The 25,576-nt window shown below is 40.9% G+C and overlaps 3 protein-coding genes across 4 annotated transcripts; all 3 read right to left on the bottom strand.

Moving 5' to 3' along the window:
• Positions 1–5,030, bottom strand: ppib (peptidylprolyl isomerase B (cyclophilin B)). The gene is made up of 5 exons (XM_040026336.1): positions 4,810–5,030; positions 2,909–3,022; positions 2,643–2,736; positions 2,004–2,188; positions 1–412 (listed from the first exon to the last, which is right to left on the bottom strand). The coding sequence occupies exons 1-5, from the start codon at positions 4,942–4,944 to the stop codon at positions 290–292; spliced, it is 651 nt and encodes a 216-aa protein (XP_039882270.1). The 5' UTR covers positions 4,945–5,030; the 3' UTR covers positions 1–289.
• A 2,239-nt stretch (positions 5,031–7,269) lies between these two features.
• On the bottom strand, positions 7,270–14,827 carry adpgk (ADP-dependent glucokinase). 2 transcript variants are annotated; one of them, XM_040026334.1, is made up of 8 exons: positions 14,567–14,827; positions 13,111–13,353; positions 11,762–11,987; positions 11,595–11,657; positions 11,223–11,343; positions 10,922–11,118; positions 10,091–10,189; positions 7,270–9,947 (listed from the first exon to the last, which is right to left on the bottom strand). In XM_040026334.1, exons 2-8 carry the CDS (start codon positions 13,332–13,334, stop codon positions 9,384–9,386), a joined length of 1,494 nt encoding a protein of 497 aa, XP_039882268.1. In that variant the 5' UTR covers positions 13,335–13,353; positions 14,567–14,827; the 3' UTR covers positions 7,270–9,383. The 2 variants fall into 2 exon arrangements, with proteins under 2 accessions (XP_039882268.1, XP_039882269.1); XM_040026335.1 differs by having other exon boundaries at positions 7,270–9,944; positions 14,567–14,825.
• A 1,776-nt stretch (positions 14,828–16,603) lies between these two features.
• On the bottom strand, positions 16,604–25,576 carry snx22 (sorting nexin 22). Its single transcript, XM_040026337.1, has 7 exons — positions 25,243–25,576; positions 21,551–21,634; positions 21,332–21,436; positions 18,487–18,578; positions 17,929–17,961; positions 17,727–17,794; positions 16,604–17,631 (listed from the first exon to the last, which is right to left on the bottom strand). The coding sequence occupies exons 1-7, from the start codon at positions 25,327–25,329 to the stop codon at positions 17,486–17,488; spliced, it is 615 nt and encodes a 204-aa protein (XP_039882271.1). The 5' UTR covers positions 25,330–25,576; the 3' UTR covers positions 16,604–17,485.

Here is a 25,576-nt window from a genome sequence, read left to right as displayed (position 1 = left end):
TTTAACAAAAACTGAAACCTTTATTTCAGATTTCATTTCCTTTTTCTTACAAAAAAGTGCACCTTGGAATGCTCGTTGTTAAATGGACCCAGTATGTTGTCACGGTTGCTTGAAGTTGATCCTTTTCTGGTGCATTAAGACAGCAGCCACTGAATTACCCCAAACCCCTCCCCCTGGACCACAGAGCCGAGTGTTAAAACGAGGTGGCCTGCACGATTTCTCCCTAAACCCACCCACTTGCCCCCTCCTTCCCCAGTCCGGCTCTCCTAGTTAACCTTACAGCAGCGCTCTACTCCTTGGCGACTGCGAATGGCTTCTCCACTTCAATTTTTCCACAGTCGTGAATGATGACATCTTTCAGAGGTTTGTCACGCCCGTCGGTCTTCGTTTCCTCGATCTTCTTCACCACGTCCTAGAAGAATGATGAACGTACAGTTACATTTTCCCCCTCAACAAGACAATAAGTAAATAAAATCAATACAGGGTTAATTTGAAAGAAATTTACTCTTCTTTTGGTCAAAGTTGAGCAATCTTATGTACAGTTTAATCTTATGTACAAAATACAATTTTTTTTGAAACTTGAGTTTTTATTGAAGCTTAATAAAAACATTTGCATAACTTTATATATTGCTACATGCAATTTATGGCCTACAATGCATAGTGCACTTTATTTACAGTTTAAAGAATAAAGTACAGTACTGGAGTAATGTCCTTAGTTGCATTCCACTTGGTTAAACTGGTAGTTTTAAAACCTGAATAAATACTGGTTAGAAAGAAACCACTGCTGAAGCCCACTACTGTAACAGTGCAGGGGTCTTCGGGTGTTGCATACGCTTAATTTCCAGCTAATCGCCACATACTTTTGGCGACTTTGGAGTCACACACTACTTCCTCCTAACTCATCATGCTCTCCTGGATGATTCCCCTTACATTTTTTTATTTTCCCATGCATTTTCAAAACCTGACATATCTAGAAGTTTAGAAAAAAAAAAAAAAACACACTGTATGATAAATTATAAATTATGTTGTGCTGCTTTGAAGTGCAGAGCACACAGTAGTACCACTTTCTACCTTGCATTTACTTTTGATCTCACACCCAGACACGTGGACAGCTACTAGCAGTTTTCTACTCTTTGAGCACTCAAAGCACTTTCTTACTGCAAGCCTCATTCACACAAACATTTAGTGCTTTTTTTGTTTGTTTTAAAAGCCTAAACCCTTTTAATCCAAAAAGCCACACTCACACACACTGATGATGCCTCAGAAGAAACTCAGAGTTCAGGTATCTTGCCCAAGGATACTCTGACATGCAGACTAGAGAAGCCAATGAGGGATCAAACCGCCAACCTCCTGATTAGTATACAACCCACAATCTCCTGAGCTACAGTTCCCCCATCGGGTCAGTAAGCTGGCTCAATGATCTCATGTAGTCTGTAGGTGCCCCATTCTGGTTTTCTTAAAGTTTGTGAAAAGAAACCAAACTACGGGAAAAGCAACAAGTTTAGAAACTCAAACCGACTTTGTATGAAAGCATCGACTCAAAAGGACACAGAAAAGCTCGCGCCAGCCTGCCGAGAATTCCAGGCATGTCTGGACTTGCGTACATCAGCAGTGACTCCTTGGCGTCACACATGCCTAAACTGGGTCAAAGATCTGGGAACAAAGGCAGCAGCAGCAGCAGCATGCAACTGTTATTTATGTTTGCACGGGCTCACCTACGAAAACTCTTTACAGTTTTAGGCAGATTTTACTGACTGGGGCTGTTTTAGTTGTCTCGGCTTAAACTTGACAGCGCATGTGTGTGCCTGATTTATAAGAAGGGAAATAATTTTATTGCAATTATTTTATTTTCCCCAATTGCTAAACCCGAGTAAGAAATTGAACAATAAACTGATCAACTGTCTGTTTTAGTAGCTCAGATCAGCTCCTAGAATTCATATTTCAGGTGATAACCTTCCCCTTGAACCCCTTCAGCCATTTACATGACTCAGTGTCACACTCACCATGCCCTCCAGGACTTTTCCGAACACCACGTGCTTCCCATCCAGCCATGGAGTCTGAACTGTGGTGATGAAGAACTGGGAGCCATTGGTGTCCTTGCCAGCGTTGGCCATGCTGAGCCAGCCGGGCCCGTAGTGCTTCAGCTTGAAGTTCTCGTCAGGGAAACGGTCTCCATAGATGCTCTTGCCTTCAAAGAGAAAAAGGTTTATATATTAGCCATTTCCACTCCCTCCCTGCACTGACCTTTGCAACTCATTTGAATGGCCTGATTGCTGCAAACGCTTATCTTCACTTTAATTATTCAGGAACGCTGAATGCAGTCGCTCTCGGAATGAACTCGACCAGTAAAGCCACAAAAATGGTAAAGGAGTGTTTGTGAGCTGAACAGGCTCTTAGCACATAATAGATGGGTTGAAGCTGACTGTCTTTGGATTTGGCTAGAATTGAATGAGTAACCTTTTGCTTGCCAAACCAATGTGCTAACCACACTATGGACAGAGAGACTTAACTATGTCGGCAGATTGTGATTACGTGCCTAACCCCAGCCCTGGTACATTGTAAACCCAGGACAGTGAAAATGCAAATTAATTCCTGCTAGAAAAAAAAAAAAAAAAAAAATCTGTCAAGTCCTGACGTCTCACCTCCAGTGCCGTCTCCTCTGGTGAAATCTCCACCCTGGATCATGAACTGCTTGATGACTCTGTGGAATTTGCTGCCCTTATAACCAAATCCTTTCTGTTCAATTGCAAATTACAAAAAATTATCATGAGCACCACTTGAAACATCTGAAATGAATGAGCAGAGAAATACTGATTTTAGTTTCTGCCCATTTTGACCAAATCACCCCCTTCAGTTTATTCACGAATAAAATGGTCAATGGTGACAAAAGGAAGAAATGGCTTCTCACCTCTCCTGTTGCCAGGGCAGCAAAGTTGTCAACTGTTTTGGGAACGGTTTTCCCAAACAGTCCGATGACAACCCTTCCAACGTCTTCATCACCAATTCTAATGTCGAAGAAAACCTATTAAAAATACATTTAAAAAGGCAGTTAATAAAATCATTTTACACATGTTTTTGTTTGTTTTTTCCAAAAAAATTTTTTTTTAATGGATTTCCATCCATCCACATTCTTCTGCAGGCATGACAGTAGTACTCCAAGCAGAGTAACCCAGCGCTCACTGTCACAAGCTACCACTGCCATGGTCTTCAGCAGGGACACAGACAGACAGCATGTCCTCCGTCCGGCCAGAGAAGGAGGCGTCCAAATGCTTTAACATTTGCATCATTTTAGGCAAATGCAGCAGCTCAACTCTGAACCTACGTTCCCTGCCCCCCAGTTCCACTATTCACCAGAAGACTGGATCCAGAACTCAAGCTGTGTGTGGAGGTGAGTCCAGCTACATCTAATTTTAGTTCTCAATCTCTTGAACTAGCTCTGCCTCCTTCCTGGAAGAGGTGATGTCCTGATCCGTGTCCCAAGAACCAGGTTACCAACCCAGGATCAGAGCTCAAAGCCCCCTCCACAGCTTGATCCAAGTCACTGATATTTAACAAAAGTAAAAACTGGTGGGTCAGAACACTTAAATAGGTAGTTTATGTTCTTCACAACACTAAGATTAAACTCCATGTAATTTAATGAACTGACAGCTGCAACCTAACCTCCCCGGATAGTTTGCCTGCAGACACTTCCATGTGAAATTATAAGACTTTTAAAGACTGCTCATGTAAGCAAAGCAAGAGCAATCATTAGATTCTGAATTTTTTTTTGTGCCTTTCTTCCCTTTGAGGTTGTCAAGGCACTTGCTGTTATTTGGTGATAGGTCTGAAGAACACATTTAGTACATTTTTCTTCATCTAATGGCCAAAAATAGCAAAATGCAGATTTTGAGTCTGGGAAAATCTCGCTACTGAAGGACAATTTTAATTTTCAAAATGTCCCTGGTGTTTGTTTTTGTTGTTGTTTTTTTGGTTGAATATCAATCTTATAAGACCTGCAACAGAAAAGTCCCGATGGTTAATGTGTGAAGTCGTGTAAAGACTAAAAGGGTTTCCCCCTCTTTTTTGTATTATAGTATAAAATATAACACCGAAATATCGTTTCAGCTGGCTTCATTATTGCAAGAAGTCTAACTAACATGTACAGCAGTTTATTTATTCACCTACGACATCCTTTGATTGCATGATAAAACCACGGGAGAAAATTTTTTGCTTAAATTCAACTCTGACCTATGACACCACATATTATACATTTATCTAATAATGAAAGCAACTACTTGATGTTACTTCGGGTTTTATAGTGAGTCTGTTCCAACATGATGGCTCAGTTAACGGCCAGTTTAGAGCCTCCTTCAATCTGTAGACGTGGACAAACCAGACACAATATGCCAGACAAAAACACCCGAACCCCAAACAGCTGCAGTTTTATCTCTTTATATTAGATAAATAAATGAACAGATAAGGAAAAGCTAAAGGAAGTTGGGGCCATTTATGAACAATGTGTTTGGGATTGCATACAGTTAAGATAAAGGCCTAACATTCTTGGCGAGCTAGCTCCATGATCTCCATGGACAGCTAGCTCTGGGATATTAGTCCATCAGCGTCAGTTTAGTCCTGATCTCACGGAGTGCTCTATAAATGCAATCACGGCTGATATCGGAAAAGCTTAAACGTCTGCTAGCTTAGTCAAGCAGACGGCGTCCTGCAGGCCAGCTTGGTTGTGACGTGGCTTTACAAGCTGCAGCTTCCCGTTAGCACCAGTGCACAGCGACAAATAAGAGCAAAGATTTCTGCTAACAGGCTAACACCCACCTTCGCTGTTACTTTGGGGCCTTTCTTCTTCTCGTCAGCAGCCGAGCCATTCGGGAAAGCGAGAAAAATCAGGGATCCCACAATAACTGTAACAGCTATGAGGAACTTCATCTTTCTCTCACAGAATCTAACCATCAACGAGAAAAAAAAATTAACAGCCCGGGAACGGCCTGTTAGCGCTGCTACGTTTATAAAGGGCCGGGGGGAAGGAGTGAGTGGGTATCCGGGGGTGGAGACTGTGGAGGCGCCCTCTCCAAAGGCTACAGGCCGGCTCGACCACAATGGGGCGGGGTTTCAACTCTGCGCAGAGACGCACGGAGCTTTGATTGGATCACGTACAGGATAAGCCAATCAAATGTAGACGCGTAACATTCATTTTTTTCTTTTTTGAGTGTTCAAGTATTCCTAACAATGGAAAAGAAATGTTTCCGTAAGAAACGTATGGACGGTGAGTTTTCTTGTCCTTACACAGTCCAGTTTCTGCCAGGCTCACATTGTTACCGATATCATTCATCATAAACAAGGTTTTATACCTGCAGATAAAAATACAAGTTGCCTTAAAATTGTGTTTTGCTTTGTGTTTTTCAGTTTTCAGTTTTATTTGTCATATGCAAGTTAGCACAGGGTCAACATTGCAATGAAATGTGTTTGACGAGCAGCAGTCACTCAGCAGCATGATACAGTAGGAGAAAATATAATAAAATAAAATAATAAAAAGTAGAAAAATAGTAAGGATCAAAATATTAGAGAGACATGGTAAAAGAGAAAAGATGACTAAATATATATGTATCTATAAATATAAATATATGTACACTAGTGATTAAATAAGAAAATCTTGAAAAGAAATATGACAGGAGGGCAGATGGGATGTTGCACAGGAATGAGCAGCAGAAAATTACAGTATTGCACTTTTAAATATAAATATCAATAACAATAAAGTGAAGTGACCAGTGCAGATTAAACAGAGTACTTGTGAAGCTGTAGGGCAGCTTCTGAGTGCTGTGTTGTGTGTGTTTAAGTGTTGTGGTTGAGGTGTCGTATGGCTTGGTGGTAAAAACTGTTTTTAAGTCTTGTAGTCCGAGCAGACAGGCTCCTGTAACGTCTGCCAGATGGTAACAAGGAGAACAGCTGATGTGCTGGGTGGCTGTGGTCCTTGATGATGCTGTGTGCTTTACAGAGGCATCGCTGGAGATAAATGTCCTGAATGGCAGGAAGCCTCGTGCCAGTGATGTGCTCTGCTGCCTTCACCACCCTCTGTAGTTTACGGCTGCTGGCAGAGCAGCTTCCGTACCAAACTGTGATGCAGCTCGTCAGCAAGCTCTCAATTGCACACCTGTAAAAATTTGAGGTGATGTTGGCATTCACGCTAAATTTCCTCAGCCTCCTCAGGAAGTAAAGCCGCTGGCGAGCTTTCCTGATAGCAGTGTCTGTGTGAAGGGTCCAGGAGAAGTCCTCAGCGATGTTGACTCCAAGGAACTTGAAGCTGCTGACCCTTTCGACCTTGACACCGTTGATGTGGATGGGCTGGTGTTCTCTGACTGGTCGTTTCCGGTAGTCCACTATCATCTCTCTAGTTTTGCTGATGTTGAGAGTCAGGTTATTTTCCAGGCACCACTCATACAGTGCCATCACCTCCTCTCATCATTGTCTGTGATGAGGCCTATGATGGTTGTGTCATCTGCAAACTTGATGATGATGTTGGACTCTTGTTTAGCAACACAGTCATGTGTGAACAGGGAATATAGGAGGGGGCTAAGCACACAACCCTGTGGCGTCCCTGTGTTTAGGATGAGTGATGAGGAGGTGTGCTTACCAACTCTCACCACCTGGGGCCTGTTTGTGAGGAAGTTCAGAATCCATCTGCAGATGGATGTGGTGGTCTTTAGGCACACAAACCACTGATACTGTAGACTACTGAGACAGCCAACCAGGGTCTCAATGAGTCTGGCCTTGTTACACTAATACATTTATGTAACTAAGGAAGAGGAAGGAAAAAAAAAAAAAAAAGGTTGGACTAGATTCAAACCCAGGACCTTCTTACTGTGAGGGGACAGCACTATTCACCCAAAAGTGTAACACAAAACAACCTAAATGATATCCTAAAGGCCACAAAGAGACACAAACGTGATCAACAAGACAGAAAACAATCACAAATACAGAAGAGACGCAATTAAAAAAAAATAAAAAACTACCACGAAAAGACAAAGCATGCACATGCAACTAAAGTGAGAAGCAAAACAAGAGACAGAATATCTACAAACTAATGGAAAAGCACCAATAAATGAATAAAATGACCAGAAAGCTATGCAAAATGCTGGAAAACTAACAAAAAAAAAAAAAAAAAAAAATCATACTAGTGTGGCTTGAAGAACTCCAACCCCTTTCTTTCCAAGCTCCTTAGCCTATAGAAAATTTCATATCACATAACACCAGAATGGGAATCAAATCATGCAGTTCAAGTACAGAGGAGACTCAGATTTATTTATTCGCCACCTAACACAGCACTGATCCATCAACACCGTGTTTCTGGACCCTTTACACATTTATTGAACCACAAATGCAAATTACCTCACAACAGCATCTAATTTCCATTTTAAGACATAAATGTTCCACTGTAAGTTCATCTATTGATTTTCAATTGATTTTATTTTAGCAGGTAAATGATGAGAAACAAATAAAACAAACTCATTAAGAAATAAAGGGAAAAAAAAAACTTCTTAAAATTCTGTCTATCAGGACTCATTATCTCTTACAGCCCACACAAATACACGTAATATTCTGCATCACCAGTCGCATGACACACACTTCTCTCTCTCCATATACATTTTAATGACAAATGCAAATGACAGTTAGAAATGTTAAAAACATGCAAGACGTAATATGAAGTATGTGAAGTTGAACAGATTGTACTTGCTCAAAAACAGAAAGAAAGAAAGAAAGAAAAAAAAAAAAAAGCAGGAGTTTTGAGAATTCAGCTTACATTCACCTTCTCGGCAAACCTCCCGCCTCCGCTAGTGCAAAGAAACGGTCCTGCTAAACGAAAATGTCACTCTCGTCTGTGTCATAGGGTTGCATTAAGACTCCATTATTATTATTGCATGCCTTTAGTGGCCGTCTGAGGTATACAAAACATTATTTTACATACTGTAAGTGATACAGAAACCAGTAACAACAAAGAACCCATGAAGAAGAATCTCCTTATATGCTAGGGCTGTAAGCAGAGGAGTCATACTGGCCAGCTTTCACTGATTCAAGCCGATCGTGTGACATGATTAGAGGTTGTATGACTGAAACAGGAAAAAAACCGCAGTAACTCTGACAACGTCTTTTACTTGTTTTATCTCTAATGAGGAGCTACTGTGGTAATTACAATCTGAAACAAGCGCCTTTTGGATTGACTGCCCCTCGAAAATAGAATAATTAAACTACAGGTCTAAGCCCTCAGTGACATCAGATAGAGCCAAGAAAGAAAAGAGAAAAAAACAAAAAAACAAAGATCCGAAACCAGGTGTTTAATGCAGCCCAAGTTCAGCTTTTATCTTACGGGGATTACCTGAACGTAGGACGTCATAATTTTTGCAATTGCGGCCCGGTTTAATATGAGCATCAACCCTTATTAACAGTATACACGGGACAGATGAAAGATAAGCAATAACAGGTCCATTTTAAGTTAAATAGCTGGTATCTCACTGTAAACAGAGCTTTACTGCATAAAGAAGGACCCGCTTCAGAAGCATATTTCAAGTCGCCATATGAGACTTTCTTATTCATTATTAAAAAAATAAGGATGGTGCTGTGGAGGTTTCAAGCTTAAAATGTCATTGTATGCCAGAGTGTTTTGGTCAAACACTAGAAAAACAAACAAACAAACAAACAAACAAACAAAACACAAGTTGTCACAGTCTAGTGTTTTCTCTGTGCTAAGAAATAATATAAAGTCAAAGTCAAGTATGCTTAGATAACATAGATAACAGTTCTTACGTGTAAATAAGTCAGACACTGAGTAATGCTTGATAAACATGACAGAATAACCCTTTAAAGCTGTTCTACTGACTAAGCTCTATGCACCCAAAGTTGAAGAAGCAAATCTATCGCTTAACTCTACCACATGGTCACATGTGCATCCGTTTCCAGTTTCAGCTGTTCGTGTCACAGCTTCAAGGTCATTTTTGTTTGTTCAGCTCTATAATATGGATAAAATATTTAACAATAACTTCTCGTGTATTTTCTCAAGGCACAGCATACTGAAGATATGCAGGTCAGAAGGAAGTTTTGCTGAGCCGACAAAACTCTTTGGAGTTTGCGAAGATGGCTTTCGAACTGCATCCAGTGCACAGCCTCAAGCCTCAGGCCACCTCGCGGCAAAGTTCGACCTTAGTTTCTGTGTCAGCCCGAACAAAATGAAGGAGGGACAACAGAGGGGATCAGGGCAAGCTGGATGAGTCCACGGGCTGGATTTAAAACTGGAGATCTGGCAACTCCATCCCGTCGACCACGGTAGGAGTTGAGACCTCTCCGGTTCTTTTAAGCTCCTCTCACCGTCTGCCATGCTGACAGTCCGCTGGAAGCAAACCTCAGAAAGGCTGCTGGGGAAGTAACTCTGAGTAAAGCAGTCCCTCTGCTGAGATGGCATCCCCGAGCCCAACTGTCCGAAGCGGGCGCTTGCAGACCAGCACCGGTGTGAAGTAAAAGGTGACGTTTCCGCGGCGCCACACTGTAACAGGCTCTGCTGGGTTCAGGGACAGCTGCTCCCGGGGCTCCATGTGGGAGCTATAAAACTCCAGAGGGGCTCTGAGCTCCACCTTGCTGACGTCGACAGACTGGAGGCCACAGGCCTGATTGCAGGCCACCCGCGCTCCGGCCATCACCGCCGCCACCTGGTTCCCCCAGTATCCGTCTACTGTAACCAGAATGTGGTAGGCCAGCGTGTGGAAGTGGATCCGAGTGAGATCGGCTTCTGACGATGGCTCACTGCGGCCGTGCTGCTCCAGGATCCACAGGAGGATGTCGCTGACCTGACCCACATCTGGGATGCCTTTCCAGGCCTCCATTTCTGAATGAGGTCCCTCTCCGGCCTGAGAGAGGAAGAGCAGCTCCTGCTCGTTCAACCCAATGGAGCTGACAATGGGCATAACCTGCTAACAGGAATCAGGAAAAACAAACAAACAAACAAACTTTAAATATACAGAACTCCACGGGGATGTGAAGACACTAAGCACATGAATCTTTGCTGGAAGAGATTTTGTTAAAACTCAGAGCCACAGCTGCGCTCCACATGTACCTCCTGCATTATGCTGTTCATGTAGTCTTTGTCGGTCATGCTCGCCAACTCCAGGTGGATGGGAATGTCTTTACGGATGTCAGATATGGCCGAGACAGCCTGCAGACAGGAAGCAAAGATCCCAGAATTATATAGCATAAACCTTCGTCAAGGCAGCTCAGTCTCAGGCCGGTGTTTACGTCTAAGGGAACGTTCTTACACTTATTTGGATCCAAACTGTAACATGACAGTTAGAATCCACATATATCATTCCCTATATGCCTACATGGTGTCACTACACACACCAGCAGTGAGAAATATAGTTTTAAATAGATCTGTATAGCAATATTATCATTTGACTTCAGATCAATCTGTTGATCTTAAAGGACAGAATGACATGCACGCACACAAATGCTGCCAAAACCATAACCCCCTTGGCAGATGACCTCATATTATTTTAGTCATGAACACACAGATAAACTGATGAATAATTGATACAAAGCATCTTCTATCCCCTCGTTATAACAGTGCTTCAAACAGAACTGAAATAGATTTGTGTAAGAAGTGGGTGCAAGGCTGTGTGTGTGTGTGTGTGTGTGTGTGTGTGTATGAAGAGAGGCACTTTTTACATTAAATAAACTCAATCAATAAATAAAAACATATACACTTCTTGCCTGCTGGATATACTGCTGTCTCTGTATTATTGCAGGGTCTTTACAATATAAAGCACCGACTGCCGTGAATCTGTGTTATACCAAGAAAACTGAACTGCGTAACAACAAATAATAATGAAGATTAAAGTTTAATAAACTAAACTTCTGAAAGCAGAAGATGAGCTTAAAGCCAGCTGACCTCTTTCAGCCGCTCCTCCCACAGCTCTCGGCCCTGACCGTCCATCATGTGGAGCCCAGACAAGACGACAAGCTCGGGCTGGAACTCTTCCAGGCTCGCCACAAAAGTCTCCATTGAGCTCATCTTCCCGTTGGACATGTCGTGAGAAAAGATGAAGCGGTTGGCTTGAGGTGCCTGAGTTGAACCCCATTTCTCACCTGGAGACAGAGAAGAGGAGCACATGCACACAGCTGTGATATTACTCATCCAGGCTGAAGTGAGGGAAGAAATCTTGCCCGGGCTGCAGCGTCTTCTTCTTTACCTGCTTTATACTCCAGGATGAGGTGAAACTCATCCGTCTCCTGAAGGGAATCTGGGGGAACAATTATCTGCTCATCCAACATCTCGTGAAGTTTAGGACCAACTGGACCACAAAGCAAAACCTGTTACATAAAACAATATTTATAAGCTCTTCATCCAGATACTCTAAACTTCCCCAGCCTGGCTACCATTTACTTATTTTTGTGCCACTTGCTTAGAATAAATTCCTGGATCTGTGACAGAGATGCTCTAATATCCAGAATTACAGTGTTATAGCGTGTTTGGAGGGCTACCAAAGCAAAAAGCTAATGCTTCTAAATAAATGAAATGTTGTGTACGTGTTTAAGACAGAAATATCAAACTGCTGGTCTACCATCAGATCAGGGTATGTTGCAAGCTTCTGAGCAATCAGGGCAGCATTTCCTCCCACGTAGAACTGGAAGATGACACAAAGATTTTTTGAGAAGGAAGTATTTATTTTAAAAAACATTAAAAGAAATAAAGGAAACGGCTGCCTGAGGAGTAAAGCAGCCCTCTTGCCTTTGCATTGGGGTACTCTGCTGCTGCACGCGCAATCCTCTGAAAAGCCTCCCTGTCACTGAAGAAGCGCTCAGCGGCCGCTCCACGCCCCATGTAATGGATGAAAGCTTCCTTCAAGTCCTCTTTGGAGTGCAGCACTTCGTGATCCTGGCCGATGCCAGGATCCACAGCCAGAGCCTGCAGGAGTGAAACTCCTGAGACCACCACGTCCACGCAGGCATTTACCCTTAGAGAGGCAAGTACAGACTGCGGGTTATTTCACGGGTAAATCCGACAAAATGACCAAACTGGTGATGTTAAAAAGGAGGCAAATCCACCAGTGTGGTGTCAGTGTCACAAAACAAGTAACAATTCCTTCATTAAAAACATCAGGGTTTTGTACAGATGCAAGGAAAACTTGCTTTAAAGGTGCTTTTTGTAGTTCCCCTATCACATTTAACTAACACACCAACAGGGGGCAGAATTACACCAATGGGTGTGTTGATGTTTTTGAATGTTTACTAATTTCTTTAAGCCTTGTCTTCTTAAAAACAGAGGTTTGACATTAATGGCACTTATGGAAAATTGTCATACCCCACGTAGCCTGTGGGTCACAGTACATGTTGTATTCTTTATGTTAAGAGTAAAAGTAAGGGAATTTAAAACCTGCATATTCTAATCTACTAACACAGGTGAATAAAGTGCGAGTGGATACCAAACAGCTCAACTGTTTATTTAAGAGCAATCACAAATCTTTTTTGGTATTTTGTTTGACTTTTCCTGATTGGTGGAGACAAAACACTATTAATGTTCTTAATTGAAATCATGGCTTGCAACAGTAATGAGAACGCTCAATGCTGGCAAAACTTATAAAATGCAAAATCAAGAAAATTGTATTTGAGAATCATCAGTGGACATCCAGATAAGCTGAATTGGTTTTACCACTCATGTTAAACAAAGCATCTCTTCCTGTCGTCACAGAAGTCCTGGATGCAACTATCCTACCATTTCAGTGGGACTTCCGGTGTATTGTTTCACTTCTCCCTCTTTAAAAAAAAAAAAAAAAAAAAAAAAAGGGGGGGGGGGGGTCCCTCCCTTCAGTGGGCCGTCCTTCAGCTTCAGCCAATCATCTTTTGCCATGCGATAATCTGGTTGCGTTTATTGGCCATTCCAAAGCAGGCTACAGGTTGCAAATGACTCTTAGACACCTCCTTCTCCTCAGCTCTGACTCATGACAACACATTCCTTCACACTGGCAGAGCAGACTACAGCCTCTTCATGTGCAAAGCACCTTCAGGTGACACGCCTGAGTAGATGCACAAATGTATTTCTTACAAAGACCTCTGTTAATGTTCAACTCTGTGACTCACCCCACTGCCACTCTGCTCCACTGCCGGGTTGGTAGAGTTATCAGAGCCTCCCAGGCGCTGGAGATCACCCGCTCCAAGCTGTTCTGACTGTTCAGGTTTTGAGATGAAGTCTGGAAGTTTGGCAGGCTGATGTACTGCAGGATCTGCTCCGGCAGCTCTGGGCTGCCGTAGAAATAGCCAACGGCTAGTGCCAGCAGGGCCGCTACCAAAGCCTTCCTCCACATGATGCTCTCCCACACACTCCTGAGACAAAGGAAGTCGGACACTCTCGCTTTAATATTAACCATTGGTATTCAAAACTCATCCAGTCATGCAGGAGATGTTTCATATATTTATACAAGCTGTAACATTTTCTTAATCGTGCAGGTTTCTTAACTAAAACTATTTGGTGTTATCTATTAATGGATTGACAAAAAAAACAAAAAAAAACAAAGAGCAGCTTTTTAATTATTTTTAATTTTAAAAAATGTAAAAAAAAAAAGTAAAAAAAAAAAAATCAGATCACCGTAAAAGTCTAAATTCCTCTAAATGTCTTGTATCACACTGGAATTAAGACAGGGGCTCCAACAACTGCAGTCCCTCCAATGGCCACTTGAGGAATCAGTCCTCTACTAAAACATCAGGTTTAACACCAAAATAAATAGGTTTAGAGCCTGGCACAGGAGAAACAAACAAACGCACCCACAACCTTACTTCTATGGATAGTGTCCTTCAATTAAATCAACATTAGATGTTGTTGTTGTTTTAAACATAACATCAATTTGCATTTTGCAAAGGCTCAAAGATAAAGGTACATTTCTGTTTCGCACAAATTTGCCACTTTTTAACTTTTAAATCTGCAAGTTTGTTTATTGTAAATTTCCACATTTGTTTGTGGACATTTCTTTCATCCAGTTATGATTCGTAAATTGATTTATGTATAATGAACTATACTATACTACTATACAATGACCCCCTTCCGTCCCCCCAGCCTCTTATTTATTTATTTATTTTTTTAACCTAATACAATTCACACTTTCTGATTCAGATTATCTCAGCTGATACGATCCAGATTGACACCAAGATGAAACTGCAGGTCTAAAATATGATCTCCGTGTTTCGTGCTAATAATACCAAGAGTTGCTCTGGTAGGCACAGGGAGCCCATTGCCCTCTAAGCTGCAGATATACTGTGCACACTAATGCATAGTATGCTGGGTTAACTTAGTGCAAACGTGGACACACAGAATGTGTTAGCTAACACGCTAGCAGCCCTCAGGCTGTATGTTTGCTCACAGTTTAGCAAAGATAATCTGCATGTAGCAAGTAGCTTTAGCTAGTTGGGGTTATTCGGAGATCTCATTTAGAAAGGAGGCTCGCAGCCAAACACTTGCTGTACAGTCGGATCAGTTTAACAAACAGCTCTTGTTACAAACGAAGTAGCCAAAGCTTCACTGTAAGTTGTCAGCGGCACGTACCGAAAATCTGCTTTAAAGGGATTCAAAGTCTGTCAGTCACGAAGAAGATCCAGCTTCCTGGTAAGTCACACAAAGTAGGTCCAGACACCGGAAAACTACCGGTGTATAGAGGGAGCGGCAGCTGAAGAAGTCGGTACAAGTCATTCAAGGAACACGGAGTGGGGAAAAGACGGCAGACCGCCAGCAGCGGCTTCCGTCTACCGTAACGCGCATGCGCTACTCCACGCTGCATTGAGGTGATGTTGTTAAAGTGGGAAGAACAGGAAAAAAACGTTTCTACTTAGGAGGATTAAATTTTACTCATCAATACAAGATGGTTATTCCAGCTCAAACCGTCAAACTCGGTTTAGTTTATAATCCCAAGTGACTGGAACCAGTTAAAAAAATAATGAAATTTTAATTGCAGTTTTTACTTTTATCTCAGTTAACTAATGTCACTTCACTGTAATAGCCTAGGGCCTGAGACACAACCAAGACCGCAAGCATTAGTGAAAGACACTCCTTATCAGACTGCTTTAAAAATCCCAAATGACAGAAGCATTATTTATTGTTAAATCCTTTGGTGAGGATAGGAGGAGGGAGGTTGGCCCGCTTCAGGCGTCTCAGGAAGTGGAGGCGCTGCTGGGGCTTTTTGGTGATAGAGGTGGTGTTGGTGAGGTGAGGTCGTCTGAGATGTGAACTCCCAGGAACTTGATGCTGTTAACAGTCTCTACAATGGAACCGCGGATGCTGAGTGGTGTGTGGGTGGAGCGAGTCTTCCTGAAGTCGACAATCACCTCCTTGGTTTTGTCCACATTCAGTGACAGGTTGTTCTCGCTGCACCAGTACGCCAGCTGCTGAACCTCATCTCTGTACGCCGACTCGTCGTTGCTGCTGATGAGTCCAACCACGGTTGTGTTGTCAGCGAACTTGATGATGTGGTTAGAGCTGTGTAGGGCGGTGCAGTCGTGTGTCAGGAGAATGAACAACAGTGGGCCGAGAACACAGCCCTGAGGAGCTCCTGTGCTCAGCCTGATGGTGCTGGAGATGTTGTCGCCGACTTGGACGGACTGAGGCCTCTCTGACAGGAAATCTAGTATCCAGTTGCAGAGAGAGGTGCTCAGTCCCAAACTTGCTGAGTTTAGCTCACTGATATCTGTGCATTGTATAAGTTTTGGGTTGTAAGGTCATACTTCCCATAAAGCCCAAAGAAAGCATACTCTTCTGACTTGATTGGTTTGTTTCTTTTATTCAGAGTGAAAAGGTTTGACCTGGTTCTGAAACAAACAAAATAGGAAGCCACTCAAAACCCTAGCCACATAACATCTTTACAAGCAAGCACAAGTCCTGCCTGAACTGCTTGTTGTTACTTCCTACTTCTTACTCCAAGCAAAGTGGGTGTGGCAGCTGTGCAGAAAAATAAAGACTGCACTTTTTTACTGTATTTGCCACACTCAATCACTAATTTATATATTTAAAAAAATGCATTAGATTGGGTATTCAAATTATTTCAAAGCCTTTGTGGATATCAATATTGTTTTTAATCAAAACACTTGAACCCAAACCAGGCTACCATAAAGATTAGGCTGAACATATCAGAGAGTTTCTAGAACGGAGTGCTGCCAGAAACATTAAATGACCAAAGACAACAAAGTGCAGCTTCAGATGCTTGGGGCCAAAATATGAAATAAATATGAGTTAAAGATAAGGGAACCCAGAGACCAGAAACACAAACTAACCCTTTATATTCTTAACACACCTTAGGTGGATTTAAGATTTTCTTTTCAAATGTTGATAGAGGGGAAAAACATGGTCTCCCTTACTCACCAGCCTTGACATAGAAGGTACCTGTGCAGAAGAGCAGGAGCAAAGCAGTTCTCTGCATAAACAGAGCAGATAAGCTAGCAGCTAGCAGATAAGCTAGTCCATGTGTATTACTATATCAATGAAGACCCTTCTAAGTGTCTACACAATAATTCTCCCCCTGCCTTCAGCTGCTCCATCAAAAGAAAGTGCATTTTCTTGTTCTACATGTTCATAAAGAAAATTCACACGAGACCAGTTCGACTCTTTATTACAAATTTACTATAAACATGGTACAAAAGTCACACATGTCAAACCTTTGACTGAACAAATATGGCTTAAAAATGTAACCTCATATTTAAAATATATTACAGTGAGGAGATTAGACATTGTATGCACTAGCTCTGTGCTACTCCTGGTTACGACTCTACAGGTTAAACGGTTAAGAGCATATCCTAAAATGTGTAAAGTGTTTTCCTAAAATATTTCATTAAACTTTGAATCTAGCCCTTTGTTTTAAAATAACTTCCCACTTGCTTAGACACAGGGAATTATAGAGAATTGAGGCTGTGGTTTGAATCAGTCAGTATGAACAACACCATACTGCCTGATACTGTCCATCATGTTCACAGTGTAAAAAAATTAAAACGGCTCTATGAGATATTGTGTTACTTGGTTTAAATACGAGAACGTTAAATTCATCTTTTCCACTGACGGTGCCCAATCCGGAACATAGTTTCAGCATTTCTACTCTAAAACGTAGATCCCTGTGGCGACAGCACGAAATCCACTGATAATGGCACATTTAGTCTGCCATGATTTTCTTTCCCCTAAAATTCCATCAACTTCCGCCATTTATGCTCTGTTATTTTTCCCACCAGTCATCTGACCTACTTCTCAAATCTGCCACAATGCGAGTTGGATTTCAGAAGACACTAAAAGAGAAATAAACCATGCGCCGTGTCTGTGCTGTAGTAACAATGGGTGGAGCACTGCAGCAACAAAGCCTGGGTGACGGGTTTCAGTCCCACTGGGTCAACCATACAGAAACTCTTCTTTTGCTTTGTCTTGTTGTGCTGATGGTTTTCTTAAAAAAAACCATTTTTGAAAATCATGTGTTTTAAGCTATAGCTCACTTTAAGTTAGAACATTAGGCTTCTGGGTGGGGTCAGATGTGGGGAGGGTGGGCTCAGGTTCAGCGATTGTGGGGGCATTGAAGCTGACCCGGACGTCCCGGGGGTAAAACCCCTGAAGAACCCCATCTACAACCACATCTGGAAGACCTGCAAGACAAACTTTGCTTTAAAGAAACTTTCCATATCTGCAGTAAAGCACCAAACAACAAAACTCATTTCTCCATGCCGTGCGTTCACCCTACCTGAAGTGCTGTCGGTGAGATAAGGATCCTGAAAGAATCCCAGCACTCGCTGATTGGTAAACTGATAACTGAGTAAGTGAAAGCAAAGCATAATCAATTAATTTCATGCAATGAGTGTGAGTTGGAACTCAGCTGTCATCATTCGTATGAAACACTGTTTGCACAAATACTGAGAAACAGGAAATACCAGTAATACTCCCACCTGTCATCTTGGCTGTCAAGTTCATCAAGCGATCTGAAATCAGAGCAGATAATTACTAAATACTGCCAAAAATTTCGAAATGAAATGCTTTGTGATGCTGCATAGTTGGCCATTTTATACGATGGAGTTTGCAGGGATGGACGACTTTTAAAATGAGCCACTCGAGGGACTGCAGCTTTTGTCACTTGCTTCAGATTCCCAAAACCAACAGGTAAAAGAATGGTGGCTGGTTCCATCTTTTATATACAGACCATGTTTTTAGGGTTTATTACATTTACAGTATAATTTAAAGAGACACAACTAATAAAGACTAGTGTGCCTACATATAGCACACTAGTCTTTATAATTAGTTGTACCCTACACATGCTGTGTGTTCTGTAGGAGCAGCAGGGACTTAACAGAGCCTCATTAAATGCACTGTGGGGTAGAGTCAGGGTTGCTACTGCTCCAGATCGCTGTTTCTGAAGATTTATTATGTTGTCACATTGCCCCCCGTGACCATTAATAGAGGCGCTAAATATAGCAAAATGTCCGGCTTCTCCAGACTGAAGGACTTACTCCATGCTGCTCTTGTTCCCCGTGTGGAAATGTCTAACGTGGAGGAAGTCCAGCAGCACCTGCGGCACATCTTCATACTGGTAGATGACATCCTGGAGAAAAAAAAAAAAAAGGAGCATGTTTTCTTTAACAGTTTTTTTTAGGGGCAAAACATCTACAAGAAAGGAAAAAAAAAAAAAACACCTTTATTTAGACAGTAGTATAACCACATAATATTATAAAGTGTGATCTTTCATCAGCAGAAATATACATAACATTTACCCCGGAGCCCGTCACAGGAAAACACTTCCTCAAACCTGAAAAGTGTTTATTAAATTCAAAGTTTCAAGTCCAGGTCAGTGTAGCCGAAATCTCTGAATTCAAACTGTTCTAAACTTTCAGTTTCAAGCAGTTTTTTCTGTGAATAATGCAAAACTAAACCATTAGAGTACACAAATATAAACATTTGGAGTTACAAAATGAGAATCACAGATCCATTGAACTAAAGTTTTGTGCGTTACTCAGTGAGGTCCTTGCAAATTTCTTTGATGCCGAGTAAGTGTCAGCTGATGGGGTTTTATCTAAATCTAGTCACGGTTGAATAATAGTTCAAAAGATCAATTCTATACAGTTCAAGGAGCATGATTTTACATTTGGTTCTGCATTAAATGAACAGATGAACAGAAGCCAATATGGGGGAAATATGCTCTCTCTTTCTAGTCCCTGTCAGTACTCTCGCTACAGCGTTTTGAATCAGCTGAGGCCTTTTCAGGGAGTTTTTAGGACATCGTGATAACAACAAATTACAGTAGTCCAGCCTAGAAGTAATAAATACATGAAGTAGTTTATCCAGCATCACTCTGAGACAGGATGTCTCTAATTTTAGAGATATTGTGCAAATGCACGAAAGCAGTTCTACATATTTGTTTAATATGCACACTGGGGAACAAGTGAAGTTGTTCGCTCTTTTTCACACTTTCTAGTAAGAGAAAGTTTGGGTTCAAGGATAGTTTTCTACTACTTCTGTATCAATATTAGAATAAATTGAGATAAACAACACGTTCCAAAGAGAGGAAAGCACACATCAACACTTTGAAGCCCGTTTCTCATCCTACTGAGCTGTTTGTCTTCACACTTAATCAGTCACATTTTTATGATGCTAACAGCAGGAACAGATGGGCAATTGTTGTGCTGGTCCAGAAAGGTTAGCTTCACTACCCAACAAATTAGAAAGAATTTAATTTAGAACATAAATAATAAATAATCTGATCTAGTTCTCACTTTGTAAAAAATCGTCAGACCATCTACTCTACATGGACATAATGTTGACATCGTTCCATTTACAGATCAGTTTTTGCAGTTTCACACTGACCAGCTGTCACCTGGGAGCCGTGTTGGTCAAGTTACTTGAAAATAGTAATTAGTTACTAATTACTGAATACTTCTCCAAGTAATACTATTACTTTACTGATTACTTATTTTCAAAAGTAATTAGTAACTTTATTACTTTTTAAAAACATGACACACAACCTGAAGTCTAAGGAGCTTGCAAAGAAAAGCGTCTGGACTTCTTTAAGTTACTTGAAGACGTTTCACCTCTCATCCGAGAAGCTTCTTCAGTTCTAAGGTCAAATGGTGGAGAGTCCCAGATTTAAACCTAGTGGGAGTAACCCCCCAAAGAGGGACAAAAGGACCCCCTGATGATCCTCTAATCACCTGAGCCAAGGTGTGAAACTGGGTGTGGGTCCCAATCAGCCAGGGTTTCGGGTGAGCTCTTTGTGAAACCTGACCCCACCTTATCATGCGATTTCCTGAGGTCAGATGTCCCAGGGTGTGAGTGGGCGTTAAGGCGTCTGGGGAGGGAACTCAAAACTGGATTATAGATGGCAGACAGTTGGTGTCGTAAACCACCGCCTCTGTTCAAAGATGGTCGCTCACAGTGGACACAGATGGCTTCTTTGACGACGATGACCTGGATGACTGAGAACCTTCACAGATGCAACCTGAATACATTATAAAGCAACTGACCTTTCAGCCCAATTCTTTTATTCTTCTATTTTATATTCAATATAACATTGAATCAAATGAAAAAGTCTCTTTTTAAAACTTGTTTTATTAGTTTTAATATTTGAACATTATGCACATTGCATGAAGCAAATTAAATTATATGCAACATTCTCCGACTGGAAGAAATTTGTTGAACATTTAAACCTATTTTCTGCATATTCCAGCATATAAAATAAAATATTTTTTTGTGTTTACACTCGCTCTTTCAAATAGATGCAAGTAAAACACAGCAGAAAATAAATAAACTTACTAAATGACTTTGATCTGCGACTAAACTGATGCTCCACATCTCCTTTATTAGGCTGAGGTTTATTTTTCAGATGTCTCCAGTTTAAAGTCTCAGAGCTCTAACGTGCAGCCGTCACATTAGAAATAAACAGCAGCACATTCAGCAAAAAAGTAATCAAATTAAAGTGTTTATTTTACTGCTTTGTGCGCTAAATCACCAGATTAATGATTTACTGCAGCATGTCCTTTTATAACAGTGTTGCATTTTCTAATGTTCTTTAGAGATTTTTAATCACAGTTTCATTTTCATCTGATTGGAGTAGGTAGCACTCATAGAAAGAAGAGTCATTTGATCTTTGAAATGCCTTTTTTTAGATCGATCAGATGGTGCCAACACACCTCTTTCACATGAATGTGCAGGGGAAGCTTTGGTTTTACTTGGCCAGTTGATAACCAGCGTTGAGTGACTGCATAACCTGATTTCCACTGTTGGGGTAAGTGAATCCAGATAACAGAGAGATATGTTGGTTATGTTGAACCCGCTTCGTAATCCAAGCCTCAGATGTCTTACCTGGACATAATCTTCCAGCTCTTGCCTCCTCTGCTCCAGAGGTTTGGTCCTCAGATGTTGGTTCCTTTTGCTCGGGAAATCTGGAGTCTGGACGATTTTCCTGAGCTGTATGTGGTAGCAGCACAAGAAGCCTCAAACATTTCAAACAGACAGATCTGGGTCCCATTTAACATCCTTATCATAGTAAAAGCAGCTCTGGTCATAAAACAAAGATCATACTTTTCTGTGGAGATTTTGAAATTCACTGTTTCTTCTCAGCACAAAATGTTTCCTCTCGTTGAACAAGACTTCAATTCTGAAGAGCTGCAAATAAGACAGAGCAGGACACACACAGAGGATTCATTCTTTAGTCACTACTGAGGCATGTGGGTATTTCTAAAAGGTGGGAACTAAGTGGTAGAAGTTGCGTTAAGTGTTGTGCTTCTCTAAAATAAAATGATGAGCAGGGATTAGGTAATAGCGGAAGAAAATGCAACATGACAGAACCTGCTAAAGTTCAAACCGAGCATCAGACTTGGGAAAAGGGTGACTTTGGTGCTAGCAGTAGTTAAAGCTCATCATCTTAATCTGGTTTCCTAAACATTACAATGAGTTTACTGCACGGAAATTTTAGACCAGGCACCTCTGGGATGTAGTGTAACAGTAGATTTACATCATGGATGTACAGCAAACAAATTTGAGGCAACAGGGTGATGCTGTTACATTTATGAGGCAAAGTCTCTGATCTCTGTTTCCAGCACCTTCTTAAATATAAGTCTGCTCTGAAAGCAAAAGAGAGTCCAACTGAAAATTGTAATTATTTTTCCTCACTAAGAAAAGCATGTAAGCCAATTGTCTTTAAAAAACAAAACCCAAACGTGTATGTTATGTTTTAACAAATGATTTTTATTCTAGTGCAGTTCACTTACACTCAGGTTTAAGAAACAAAAGAACAACTGAGTGAGACGAATCCTTGAGTTACAAAAGTCTATTCAGAATGACAATTTTTAAACAACTAATGTGAAATTTCCTGCAACTTATGAAAAAACAAAAACAAAAGAGGGCCTCTCCTGGTACCAGCAAAATGTTACTAATGAAGTGAAACAACAATCAGGCGACTGTGGGGCTCCACTTTGAAATAAAGACATTTTCTTTTGTATGTCACAGACTGGTTCATAATACAAGAACATGACTTCTCCACTAGTCGGAGGCACAGAGCTTCTGATTTCACTCTGCAAATTTGATATATCCACTTTTTCTTTCCTTCACAATGATGAGTCAACTTTTAAATAAAGTTAGTATGCTAACATGTACATATCTTATATGTGACTACTTTGTATGACTGTCTTTTGCTATTTTCTAACATGGAAGTAGTCTAACGTCGTTATAAATAACTACCTGTAATTTTTAAAAAAAAAAATAAAATTGTTAAATAACTTCAAAGAAATCTGAATTTAACGTGTGTAAGCTGTGATTTTACTGTAGCACAGGGAATTGGAACAATCAAGAACAATTATAGTGAAGATGGAAAACTAATTAAAAAACAATTTAAAAAAAAAGAGAGGACATTTTAGTGTTTGTTAGTTTGATAAAATCTGTTGTCACAACCCGATGAGCTGTCGGTGGATTAATGAGACTTTGAAGGTCTACAAGGCTGCGAATCACCTGCTTTCAAAAGTTCTGGTTTTATTGTAGTAAACATTAATGTATATCGGCATACAATAGCAATATAATAAAAATAAGAGAGACTAAAACTCTGAGGTTAATAAAAACTAAACCACTCTGGAAACCAAGTGAAACTAAACTGAATGAAAAACATAAAAAAGCTCTGGCTTCACACGGCTCTGAACGCTCAGCTTCTACTCTATGATCTGTGTGATGTCAGGGAGACAGGATATTCTTAATATGGTCATCTCAAGTGACCAGCCTGAGTCAGTGCTACTACATGTTTTAGCTGTGTAGATAGCATTAGCCTTTAGTCATATATGAAATAATCATCATCATAGGATTAATACATTCACACACATTTATAGTACACATATTGCTATTAAGCAGTTTGGTTAAAAGTGGCATTAAACAAACTTTATACCGGTCTGACTTACAGTTTGGTACCCTGCATCTTCTTTCTGAGGATATAAAACTCTTCATACTTGTGACGTGCTTAGACCAAGTCCTTTTGCACTTCGTTCTCCAATGTGCGCCTTTTTCTTGTTTTCTATATATTGTTTTGTATATATTCCTCTTGGCTGTATATATGCATTCTTCTGTTTGCTATTTTTTTCCTGCTGTCTTTACTATTTATACTTTTTGACTGCTGCACAGTTGGCGTGGAACACCCATAATTTCGTTGTACATGTACAATGACAATAAAGGACTACTATAATGTATTCAATTCTATATCCTTTATCAGGCCCTTCAGATGTCTCTTGTTGTGAGATGGAGGGAGCGTGCCAATTATCTTTCCAGGCTTTTTCATCAAATTTTGAGTCTGTGATGTGAGCTTGACAGGCAGAGTGTCACGAATATGGGGAACAATGGGACTGTGGGCTACTCTTGATTGTGTTTGAGATGTTGTTGATCCTTTCATTTATGGCACAGAAACCATAACAAAAAGCTTCTTTGCAGTGAAATGAAACCAAGTGTTTAAAAAAAGTGTCTGCTGCCACCACGGTCTGAGTTGCTGTTTCAATCTTTCAGAATTTTTCCACGGTTCTTCCTCTTCTGGTTGATCTCTACTGTCACTATATTTCAAGCCCACTTTTCAACCAATCAGCAAACTGCTTACACACAGCATCATCAGCCTCCTCATACCCTGTTACTTGTTTGGAGAAATGCATGCAAGCATGTCTGCTTAGGCTGCATACCCAAGAAACCTCAGTCTGCATGAACAGGGCACAAACAAGGTGCCATCGTTTCTGCTTCAGGCACACAGCGCTCCAATAACCTGCCATTCAAACCTTCTGTTTGTGACAGGCAGCCAATCACAATGAAGCTGGCTTAAGAGAGAGAGGAGCTTAAACTGTTTTTTTTGTCCAGACAGAGTCATCCTCTGTCTGGGGAATTTAGCTTTGAGGGATTTAGAATATGACCAATATACCAATAAGGATTATTTTGAACAGTGAATGCAACGTTACTCTAGTAGAATCCAGGAAAATAAAGAAGATAAAGCTGAAATGAGTAGAATAGGTGCCTTTTAAAAAGTGCTATGATGGTTTTATATTGCTATTTTATTGTGAAGCACTTTGGTATACCGTTGGTTTTTAAATGTGCTATATTAATAAATTTGTATTGTATTTGAGACTCTGACCCCTTCTTAAAGATGTTCCTGCAGCAGAGGAAGTATAACTGAAGTCTTACATGCATATCTAAGAGTTGATCGTCAGTTTAAGTTTTCACTTACAAATAATATAAAGATCTGATAAATTTAAAGAATAATGTGCAGAAGGATTGTATAAATAAATAAATAAATACCAGCTCAGCAAACTTCAACCTCAAAGTGTAGTTCTCAGGTTAATGCATCAACAATTACATCTAGTCACATTATAAGTGAGAGCGGCTGGGCTTCAAGTATTTACAGTGTAAAATCACAGCAACTATAGGGCCACAGTTACTGTGAGTTGCTGCTGCGTTTACTGAGGAAATCACCTGAACGCATTTTGTAATAAGGATAATTGTATTTGTTGTTGCAAGAAAAAAATTGCGTAATTCTTGCCACTCTGGAGTGGAAAAACCCCCTGAGCTGAACTCACTGTCACTCTTCCTGCAGGTAGCCCGGCTTACCTGGCGTCCCCGGAAGACAAAGTTTTACTGATTATCAAGCGAAAAAAAGTGCTTGTGTCCAGATAAACCGCAGTCGTAATTTCATCCCGCTGGATTTGCGCAAAAAAAACCAAAACAAAAAACCCGATAACACTAAAATGCCGCGTCCTCACCTTTTTAGTCTTTCCCGACTCATCCACCTCCTTCTCCATCGATGGTATCGATACTTGAATCATGGGGAAACTTTCCTGCAACACCATCGGACAGCGGTCTATAATCTACTCGCTGCCGCTGACTGCAGACAGAGCGGTAACTCCACGTACTGTTCTCCGTGTCCGGAAACTCCGGGATAAGGGTCAGTGTGTGCGCTCTGTAGGTCTCCGCTCGGTTTCCTCCTGCGCCCCACCTACACACTAATTGGACAAACCCATCCACGAGCTCCTTCTGGCACATTAAAGGCACAGATCAGATTTTAGGACCCGAAGCGTGACGGTGGGCAGCGTTGAC

This window comes from Simochromis diagramma, unplaced genomic scaffold, assembly GCF_900408965.1.
Source record: "Simochromis diagramma unplaced genomic scaffold, fSimDia1.1 OVJJ01000293.1, whole genome shotgun sequence".
NCBI lineage: Eukaryota > Metazoa > Chordata > Actinopteri > Cichliformes > Cichlidae > Simochromis > Simochromis diagramma.
The sequence above is the reverse complement of the archived record's forward strand: the minus strand, read 5'-3'. Positions and strand labels throughout refer to the sequence as shown.

Coding starts and splice junctions, on each gene's coding strand:
- ppib (XM_040026336.1), bottom strand. CDS start 4,944: ATGGTTAGATTCTGTGAGAGAAAGATGAAGTTCCTCATAGCTGTTACA. Junction 3,023..4,809: donor GCCCCAAAGTAACAGCGAAG/GTGGGTGTTAGC, acceptor TATTTTTAATAG/GTTTTCTTCGACATTAGAAT. Junction 2,737..2,908: donor CTGCCCTGGCAACAGGAGAG/GTGAGAAGCCAT, acceptor GCAATTGAACAG/AAAGGATTTGGTTATAAGGG.
- adpgk (XM_040026334.1), bottom strand. CDS start 13,334: ATGTGGAGGAAGGCTTTGGTAGCGGCCCTGCTGGCACTAGCCGTTGGC. Junction 11,119..11,222: donor CATCCTGGAGTATAAAGCAG/GTAAAGAAGAAG, acceptor CTCTGTCTCCAG/GTGAGAAATGGGGTTCAACT. Junction 10,190..10,921: donor GGGAGGAGCGGCTGAAAGAG/GTCAGCTGGCTT, acceptor TCCTGTCTGCAG/GCTGTCTCGGCCATATCTGA.
- snx22 (XM_040026337.1), bottom strand. CDS start 25,329: ATGGTGTTGCAGGAAAGTTTCCCCATGATTCAAGTATCGATACCATCG. Junction 17,795..17,928: donor CTTGACAGCCAAGATGACAG/GTGGGAGTATTA, acceptor TCACTTACTCAG/TTATCAGTTTACCAATCAGC. Junction 17,632..17,726: donor TCTCACCGACAGCACTTCAG/GTAGGGTGAACG, acceptor TTTGTCTTGCAG/GTCTTCCAGATGTGGTTGTA.